General features: G+C 48.3%; 1 protein-coding gene across 1 annotated transcript in view; it reads right to left on the bottom strand.

Moving 5' to 3' along the window:
* Positions 1-2,257: 2,257 nt before the first annotated feature.
* The window catches only part of LOC306919147 (uncharacterized protein), a gene marked incomplete at its 5' end in the record, with an annotated part of 30,908 nt that continues 23,155 nt past the window's right edge, over positions 2,258-10,010 (bottom strand). Inside the window, 16 exons of the mRNA XM_079531977.1 lie at positions 2,258-3,114; positions 3,471-3,713; positions 4,094-4,278; positions 4,569-4,848; positions 5,558-5,665; positions 5,952-6,005; positions 6,112-6,219; positions 6,665-6,718; positions 7,108-7,215; positions 7,345-7,398; positions 7,872-7,979; positions 8,180-8,287; positions 8,425-8,586; positions 8,905-9,012; positions 9,184-9,291; positions 9,402-9,455. Of these exons, the coding sequence (XP_079388103.1) occupies positions 2,968-3,114; positions 3,471-3,713; positions 4,094-4,278; positions 4,569-4,848; positions 5,558-5,665; positions 5,952-6,005; positions 6,112-6,219; positions 6,665-6,718; positions 7,108-7,215; positions 7,345-7,398; positions 7,872-7,979; positions 8,180-8,287; positions 8,425-8,586; positions 8,905-9,012; positions 9,184-9,291; positions 9,402-9,455 (1,989 nt within the window). The remainder of the gene's footprint in view (positions 3,115-3,470; positions 3,714-4,093; positions 4,279-4,568; positions 4,849-5,557; positions 5,666-5,951; positions 6,006-6,111; positions 6,220-6,664; positions 6,719-7,107; positions 7,216-7,344; positions 7,399-7,871; positions 7,980-8,179; positions 8,288-8,424; positions 8,587-8,904; positions 9,013-9,183; positions 9,292-9,401; positions 9,456-10,010) is intronic.

Genomic DNA, 10,010 nt, shown 5'->3' with positions numbered 1-10,010 from the left:
TCACCTGCTGCGCCTGGCTTGATTTACTGCTGTTTCCAACATGACAGCCATGTAAACACACACACACACACTAGTGACACACAATATCATTTACAGCTAAACGTTGCTCACAAGAATGTTTTTGGAAACATTTGAGTGAGAAATAGACAAAGCAGTAAAACCCGAAAATGGATTCGATTTGATCAACTCACTTCCTTGTTTTCCGACAGTGCTGCAGCCCTGCAGCTGGCCAGACGCAGCCCTGCAGCTGGCCAGACGCAGCCAGCCCTGCAGCTGGCCAGCTGCAGGGAAGGCAGACGTTAAACTCCATGTCGGTGAATTATCTACTGACAACGACCACCTAGCGACATTATCCCTTACATAAAGGAGGTGAATTATCTCCCTACAATGACCACCTAGCGACATTATCCCTTACATAAAGGAGGTGAATTATCTCCCTACAACGACCACTTAGCCAGACATTATCCCTTACATAAAGGAGGTGAATTATCTCCCTACAACGACCACCTAGCCAGACATTATCCCTTACATAAAGGAGGTGAATGATCTCCCTACAACGACCACCTAGCCAGACATTATCCCTTACATAAAGGAGGTGAATTATCTACTGACAATGACCACCTAGCCAGACATTATCCCTTACATAAAGGAGGTGAATTATCTACTGACAATGACCACCTAGCCAGACATTGTCCCTTACATAAAGGAGGTGAATTATCTCCCTACAACGACCACCTAGCCAAACATTATCCCTTACATAAAGGAGGTGAATTATCTACTGACAATGACCACCTAGCCAGACATTATCCCTTACATAAAGGAGGTGAATTATCTACTGACAATGACCACCTAGCCAGACATTATCCCTTACATAAAGGAGGTGAATTATCTACTGACAATGACCACCTAGCCAGACATTGTCCCTTACATAAAGGAGGTGAATTATCTCCCTACAACGACCACCTAGCCAAACATTATCCCTTACATAAAGGAGGTGAATTATCTCCCTACAACGACCAGCTAGCCAGATATTATCCCTTACATAAAGGAGATGAATTATCTCCCTACAACGACCAGCTAGCCAGATATTATCCCTTACATAAAGGAGGTGAATTATCTCCCTACAATGACCACCTAGCCAGACATTATCCCTTACATAAAGGAGGAGAATTATCTCCCTACAATGACCAGCTAGCCAGACATTATCCCTTACATAAAGGAGGTGAATTATCTCCCTACAACGACCACCTAGCCAGACGTTATCCATTACATAAAGGAGGTGAATTATCTCCCTACAATGACCACCTAGCCAGACATTATCCCTTACATAAAGGAGGTGAATTATCTCCTACAATGACCAGCTAGCCAGACATTATCCCTTACAGAAAGGAGGTGAATTATCTCCCTACAATGACCAGCTAGCCAGACATTATCCCTTACATAAAGGAGGTGAATTATCTCCCTACAACGACCACCTAGCCAGACATTATCCCTTACATAAAGGAGGTGAATTATCTCCTTACAACGACCAGCTAGCCAGACATTATCCCTTACATAAAGGAGGTGAATTATCTCCCTACAACGACCATCTAGCCAGACTTTATCCCTTACATAAAGGAGGTGAATTATCTCCCTACAACGACCACCTAGCCAGATATTATCCCTTACATAAAGGAGGTGAATTATCTCCCTACAACGACCACCTAGCCAGACATTATCCCTTACATAAAGGAGGTGAATTATGATAATTATCTCCCTACAACGACCAACTAGCCAGACATTATCCCTTACATAAAGGAGGTGAATTATCTCCCTACAACGACCAGCTAGCCAGACATTATCCCTTACATAAAGGAGGTGAATTATCTCCCTACAACGACCAGCTAGCCAGACATTATCCCTTACATAAAGGAGGTGAATTATCTCCCTACAACGACCAGCTAGCCAGACATTATCCCTTACATAAAGGAGGTGAATCAATGACCACCTAGCCAGACATTATCCCTTACTTAAACTAGCGATATTTAGGACACATATTTAAAGACCTCCATGTAAAGTTGTGTGAAGTTAAAGACCTCTATGTAAAGTTGTGTGAAGTCCACAAAGATGGTTACATATTTCAGCAGGTCACCAATTTCACCGTAACACAACATGCTGGAGTGACAGAGTGTGAGAAGAACACACAATATTACCCTACACGGACGTAGTAGAACAAACGAGGCAGAGATATCGCTGCCGGACACATAAACACACAGTGTCAGTTTGACCGTTTATTTTTCAGCACCTGAAACAAAAACTGTGTACAAAGCTCATATCGTCCTTTGATCCGTTGAGGGCAGTGGAGGTGTGGAAGAAAGAACTAAAGTAAAACCAATGAAAAAGTCAACGTCGCGCGTCGTGTGGTTTCTGAACTGTTGTCTGTAAACTCCAGAGGGGGGGGGGGGAAAAACAAAAAAATAAAAGAAAAAAACAAAAAGAAAACTCAAAACATTTTACACTTTACACAAAGCACATATATTATTTTCTCGTTTGCCGTTTGGAAAAACAGAATGTCTTCTCTTTAAAAAAAAAGAAAAAAAAAAGGTAAAAGTATCCTCAGAGTCGGAAGTAGTGGTCCCAAACAGGAAGTAGTGGTCCCAAACGCGACGGACAACCGGCCGTGCGGAAAAAAACTCCGCACCGCGCCGACATCGCCCTCTTGTGGAAGGAATAGGAAGTGCAGGTTTCAAGGCAGAAACGAACGACGTCGGAACACGGAAGACTTCTAAAAAGGGGTGTCGGCTTTTTCAACAACAAAAAAAAAACAAAAGAAAAAAAAACAAAAAAGGGTCTTGTTGATGATGATGATTTTGGGTTGTTTGTTTTTGTTTTTTTACAGAGAGATCAACTGTCGGAACAAATAAAAAAAAACACACACATAACACACAACAACTATTTCAAGTCCAGATTTCTCCTTTTTTTTTTTTTTTACAAGAAGCACACGGGGCCGACCTCCAGGCCGAACTCCTGGTCGGAACCGCCGATGTCCATGGGGGCGATATCGATGATGGGGAGACGAGACGTTTTCGTTGTCTTGTAGTCGATGACTGTCTTGCCCCATGCGCCGCTGTGCGACTGTACAGACACACGGGGAGGAGAACAACGTTAGTATGCTGTATCGTCACATCGTCAGCATACACATTCATACACATTCACACACATTCACACACATTTCTTCGTTTACTTATGATCCTATAGGTGACTATTATTGTGTGGTTCTTGCTTACTGTAAATCACTCTGGATTAAGAGCGTCTGTTAAATGCCTAAATTGTAACAATACACCTGATGTTGTTGGTGAGGACACTTAGAGAAGTAGAATTCAATCACAGTTTGGGTTCCTTAAAGCTGTGTGTGTGTGTGTGTGTGTGTGTGTGCGTGTGTGCGTGCGTGTGTCAGTAGTGTGTGTGTGCGCTCTCGCTCTCTCTCTCACCGTGCATCCGTCCTCCAGGACACTGTAGGTGAAGCGACTGTTGCCCTCGGCTCTGATCTCGATCTCGTTGGAGCCCTGCAGCAACAGCGCCTTCTTCAGGTTGGCGGTGGAAGCGTCCATGTAGGCCACGCTGTTCTTGCAGTGGTAGGTGAGGTTCTGGCTGGCCTCGGTGGACATGAGGCGCAGGAAGGTCAGCTGGATGTTCACGTCCGCGGGAGCAGAGCCCTCACTGCCGTACTCAAACTGTTAGGGGAGGGGAGAGAGAGGTTTACTTAGACAGAGAGAGAGAGAGAGAGAGAGGAGCCCTCACTGTGGTTTGGGCCTAAAGTGTAGTTGATTATTTGGGCTTGTTTCTCGGGCCCAAACCGCACCAATGCAACTAGTCGCAAGTTCAACAAAAGTGCAAAAGTGCAACAAAAAGCAGTTTTAAGGAGATGTCACACCAATGCAACTCCACTTTCCAACTGCCATTGAGGTTAATGGTTTCATGTAACTACTCTGGTTGAAAGGAGTTGCATGGCGAATCATTCCGAGCTGTTTGGGCCTAAAACCGTTTGGTTGCAAGGAGTTGCGACTAGTTGCATTGGCGCGGTTTGGGTCTTAGAGTAGAAGGCCGGTCTCACCTGGAATCCGTCGGCCATGGTCTCTCCGAACCAGACGTGCTTCTTGCTGGTGGAGCTCTGGTACCAGTTCTTCTTCTCCACGGTGCTCTGTGTGGGAGACACGCAGGTCTCTCCGGTCTCCATGTTGCAGTAAACCTTGATGGAGTCCTGGGTGCAGCCCTGGTCTGGGTCGATCCAGTACTGTCCTGTAGGGCGGCGACAGAGAGACACACGATGAAGCACCGCGCTAGCGCTAACGTAATGTAAACGGACAGAGACACAATCTTTAGCCAGTGTTGATGTGTGTGTGTGTGTGTGTGTGTGTTCGTTATTAGCATGTTGAGTGTGTGTTTGTTAGCGTACTGTAGATACCACTAAGTGTGTTTATTAGCATAGCGGTTAGCGTACCGCTCTACCAGTCGGGGCAGCACAGGTTAACTAGTGTGTTTATTAGTAACTAGTGTTGTATTAGCATAGCGGCTAGCGGTTAGCGTACCGCTCTTCCAGTCGGGGTGGCACATCTTCAGGTCCCTGCAGGTTCTGGCGGGGTTCTTCTGGGTGCCGTCGGGGCTTCGGATCTGCTCGATCTGCTGGCTGAGGCTCTTCAGGGTGCTGTCCACCTCCAGGTCGCGGTCGCGCATCACGTTGGCGTCGTCGGCGCGGTACATGCGGAACGGATCGGGAGCCTTCTCCTGGGGCTGGGAGATGAAGCCCATGTCGAAGCCGCCACCGGGGGCGCCGGGGGGTCCTGGGGGTCCGGGAGGTCCAGGGGGTCCCTGTGAGGGGGAGGAGTCAACGAGAGAGAGAGAGGAGTTGGTTGGTTGGTTGGCTGGCAGGAAACCGTGGGACAGAAGTAGTGGAACCTAGACGCCTCATTGGCTAGCTTCTAGTCACGTGGTCTAGTGGAACCTAGACGCCTCATTGGCTAGCTCTAGTCACGTGGTCTAGTGGAACCTAGACGCCTCATTGGCTAGCTTCTAGTCACGTGGTCTAGTGGAACCTAGACGCCTCATTGGCTAGCTTCTAGTCACGTGGTCTAGTGGCGAGATGTTTACGAGTCCATACACTAAGATACAATATGCTTTATTCTACACAAAGACCCACTAAGATACAATATGCTTTATTCTACACAAAGACCCACTAAGATACAATATGCTTTATTCTACACAAAGACCCACTAAGATACAATATGCTTTATTCTACACAAAGACCCACTAAGATACAATATGCAAGAGAATGGAATGCAAGCTGATACTATAATGACTTTTTGTTCTCTCATTTTTCTATTTTACAAACATTACTTAATGTTACTATCTAAGTAAGATATGGGGTTTACAGACAGACAGACAGACAGACAGACAGACAGACAGACAGACAGACAGACAGACAGACAGACAGACAGACAGGCAGACAGACAGACAGACAGACAGACAGACAGACAGACAGACAGACAGACAGACAGACAGACAGACAGTGTGTACTCACAGAGGGGCCCATCTCTCCAGAGCGACCTCTGGGTCCAGGGGGTCCGGTAGGTCCGGGCAGACCACTCATACCGTCTTTACCAGCAGCTCCAGATGAGCCAGAGGGTCCCTACGGAGACAACGCAGATATTAGCATGCTATGTAGCTATGATGATAGCTTCTAGATAGATGATCTTAGATGACTGTTTATATAGTCTACTGTAAGACTGATGATAGGAAGTGTAAACTGTAAGTCTCTCTGGATTAAGAGCGTCTGATAAATGCCTAAACTGTGAATGGTAAATGGAACTTACTCTTGGTCAGTGTAAAGTGTAAACGTTTAGGGTCTAGGCATTAGGGTTTAGGGGTTAGTGTTTAGGGGTGAAGTGTAAAGTGTAAACGGTTGTAGAACTTACTCTGGGTCCAGCGGGTCCGGCGGAACCGGCAGGTCCTGAGTCTCCAGATGAACCCTAAAGGTTAAACAACAACAAACAGGGTTAGGGTTGGGTGTTACAGGGGGGATAATGACTTACAGGGGGTCCCCAGGGGGTCCTACAGTATGTTAGTGAGTCTTACAGAGGGTCCGGGGGGTCCCTGCATGCCGGTGAATCCTCGGTGTCCCTTCATGCCTCTCTCGCCAGCCTCTCCAGTCTCTCCCTTGTCTCCACGAGCGCCAGCGGGACCCTGAAAAGAGCGGGAAGGTTTGTGAGTACGAGTCGTTCATAGGTCAGAGTTCATAGTTCAGGGTTCATAGTTATTAGGTCAATAGGCCCTGAAAAGAGCGGGAAGGTTGTGAGTACGAGCGCTGAGTTACTTACAGCAGTTTGTAATAGTTTAGTCTAAAGTATTAGCGTTAATGCTAGCGAGCTAAAATTATCCTTGCTCTAGAAAACGCCCAATGTTCCAATCGCGATCACCGGACAATCAGAAAAACACGGACAGCGGCGTAGTTTCCGAGAAAAGAGCGTGCAAAGAGCCGCGGCTAAAACAGAAGCTAACGTGGTCGGGTCGTACAGAAACAACTGTGGGCGGAGCCCTGTGCATAGCAACCGAGTACACCCGTCCTTAGGATCCAATGTGTTAATAGGTCATAGTTACATACAGAAGGTCATAGGTCATAGTTACTTACACCAGGTCCACGAGGGCCACCAATACCAGCAGCTCCGGCAGGACCAGCGGGACCCTGGAGAGAGAGAGAGAGAGAGAGAGAGAGAGAGAGAGAGAGAGAGAGTTCAGTCTTCTGATGGGTCTACTATATATTCTATTAGACTATGAGGTTCTACAGGTGTTCTGGACACTATGAGGTTCTACAGGTAGACTATGAGGTTCTAACAGGTATTCTGGACTGGACCTGGGGAGGTTCTGATGGACTCTCACAGGTTCTTGACTCCTATCTGCTCTAGATTGGTTCCATGAGCTTCTAGGTGGTGGTGGGCGGTCTGTAGATTGTTCTGGAGGGTTCTGGGTGGATCTAGGGGGCTGTATGACGTTTTGGGGTGGATCTGGGGGGGTGTTCTGGTTCTGGGGTCTGTATGATGTTTTGGGGGGTGCTGGGGGGGGGTCTGTACTCACACTCTCTCCACGGTCACCAGACTTTCCAGCGGGTCCAACGGGTCCTGGGGCTCCGGGGGGTCCTGGGGCACCGGGGGCACCAGCAGCACCAGACTCACCACGGTCTCCCTGGTAACAGACAGCCAATCAGCACACAGGACAACCAAACAGCCAAGTGTGTGTGTGTGTGTGTGTGTGTGTGTGTGTGTGTGTGTGTGTGTGTGTGTGTGTGTGTGTGTGTGTGTGTGTGGCACTGACCTTGGGTCCTGCAGCACCATCGCGGCCAGCGGCTCCCTCGTTACCGGCGGCTCCCTGTGACACAAAACATGTCAATGTTTACAGTGTACTTTCTGTAGTTCCATACCTAACATGTTTACAGTGTAAACTAGAGGTGGTAACACCACCATGCTAATGTTTACAGTGTAGACTAGAGGCCGTAACACCAACATGCTAATGTTTACAGTGTAGACTAGAGGCCGTAACACCACCATGCTAAAGTTTACAGTGTAAACTAGAGCTGGTAACACCACCATGCTAATGTTTACAGTGTAGACTAGAGGTGGTAACACATCCATGCTAATGTTTACAGTGTAGACTAGAGGCGGTAACACATCCATGCAAATGTTTACAGTGTAGACTAGAGGCCGTAACACCACCATGCTATTGTTTACAGTGTAGACTAGAGGCCGTAACACCACCATGCTAATGTTTACAGTGTAGACTAGATGCCGTAACACCACCATGCTAATGTTTACAGTGCGGAGACAGTATTTTAGGGTCCTCACCTCGCGTCCAGCCTCGCCGGGTGCTCCGCCCAGGCCAGAGGGTCCCATTGGTCCAGGGGGTCCACGCTCTCCGCCAGGTCCACCGGATCCCTGCTTACCAAGCTCACCCTGTGGGGGACCAATCACAATGCTTAGATATACTGACCTCACCCTGTGGGGGACCAATCACAATGCTTAGATCTACTGACCTCTCCCTGTGGAGAACCAATCGCAGCTTAGATCTATACCGACCAATCTGGGTCTGCTGCTAACAGCGCTAATAGTTAACTAGTGGTAGTTAAGGACTAGTTAAGGACTAGTTAACTCACGCTGGGTCCGGGCAGTCCAGGGAAACCTCTCTCTCCTCTCTGTCCTGGCAGACCGACGATACCTCTCTGACCAGCAATACCGCTGGGTCCGGGAATACCAGAAGAGCCCTGCAGGGGGAGACAGAGACGCCTGGTCAAATACACACATTATAAGACCCCAGAATGAGGTCCAGAATGTTGGGGTCATCATGGAATAAAGAGTGAGAGTGAGAGTGTAATGATGACAGTAAACCACGGCTACTTACGGGAGCTCCCTCTCCACCGGGGTTACCCTTCTCTCCCTGGGCTCCTGGGGGTCCTGCGGCTCCCAGCTCACCGGGGCGACCGGCGGGACCGGTCTCTCCACGGTTACCCTTCTGTCCTTCCTTACCAGCAACTCCAGCAGGGCCGGGGGCTCCAGAGTTACCCTGAGAGAGAGAGAGAGAGAGAGACAGAGAGACATTACAATACACCACAATACATCAGGGCTAGCGTTGACTCCCATTGTAACAATGGAATGCGGAGGTGCTCATTCTATCTCAATGGGATAGTTCCAGCCATAGGAGCCATGTTTGGAACTATAGCCCATAGCGCCCTGCTTTGTCTCAATGGGATAGTTCCAATGTGTGGAACTATAGCCCATAGGCACCCTGCTTTATCTCAATGGGATAGTTCCAATGTGTGGAACTATAGCCCATAGGCACCCTGCTTTATCTCAATGGGATAGTTCCAATGTGGGTACTCACAGAGGGGCCGGGGGCTCCAACTCTACCAGCAGCTCCAGGGAATCCAGTAGCACCAGGGGGTCCGGCGGCGCCGCGGCTTCCCTTGGCTCCGGTGTTTCCAACGGGACCCTGTGATTGGACCAGGCAGAGAGTCAATCAAACCATACCATACACCAATAGTATAAGAGTATGTGTGTATGCCGGCTGTACACCATGTAAGGTGTGTGTGTGTGTGTGTGTGTGTGTGTGTGTGTGTGTGTGTGTGTGTGTGTGTGTGTGTGTGTGTGTGTGTGTCCCAACCTGAGGTCCGGCGGCTCCAGTGGCTCCAGCAGCGCCGGGCGCTCCAGCGTCTCCCTTGGCTCCGTTATCTCCAGCCTCTCCCTTAGCTCCGGGCTGACCGTCAGCACCCTGAGAGAGAGAGACGCACAGTGATGATGTAACACGTGATGTCATCAGAGAGAGACGCACAGTGATGATGTAACGCGTGATGTCATCAGAGAGTGGGAGGGGCTACTTACAGGGGGTCCAGCGAATCCAGCGGGTCCAGGGGGACCATTCTCTCCACGCTCACCCTGAGGACACACACATTAGCATAACATTAGCATAATGCTATGCATAATTACATGATACATTAGCATAACAGTTAGCATACCGACAATAAGCCTCTCTGACTTACTTGACTTACTTGACTTACTTGACTATGTCACATTAGCGTAATGATATTCATACCTATATTCATACGTATAACTATGAAGAGCTAATGCTAGTAGTAGGTAGACTAGCATTAGTTGTTGACGGGATGAGGCAGCCATTATGAAGAGCTAACGCTAGTAGCAGGCATGCTAGCTGGCTTTACCTCAGCTAGCCTGAAACTATCTAACGCTAATAGCAGACATGCTAGCTGGCTTTACCTCAGCTAGCCTGCAACTATCTAACGCTAGTAGCAGACATGCTAGCTGGCTTTACCTCAGCTAGCCTGCAACTATCTAACGCTAATAGCAGACATGCTAGCTGGCTTTACCTCAGCTAGCCTGAAACTATCTCGCCTCCATTATGAAGACCTAACGCTAGTAGCGGACAGGCTAGTAGCCTCCTTGTCCTTTGTAGCTCCGTTAGCTGACGTTGAA

This window comes from Electrona antarctica (assembly GCF_951216825.1).
Source record: "Electrona antarctica genome assembly, contig: scaffold_39, whole genome shotgun sequence".
Lineage (NCBI taxonomy): Eukaryota > Metazoa > Chordata > Actinopteri > Myctophiformes > Myctophidae > Electrona > Electrona antarctica.
Note: the sequence above shows the minus strand (reverse complement) of the source record. Positions and strands in the feature narration are given on the sequence as shown.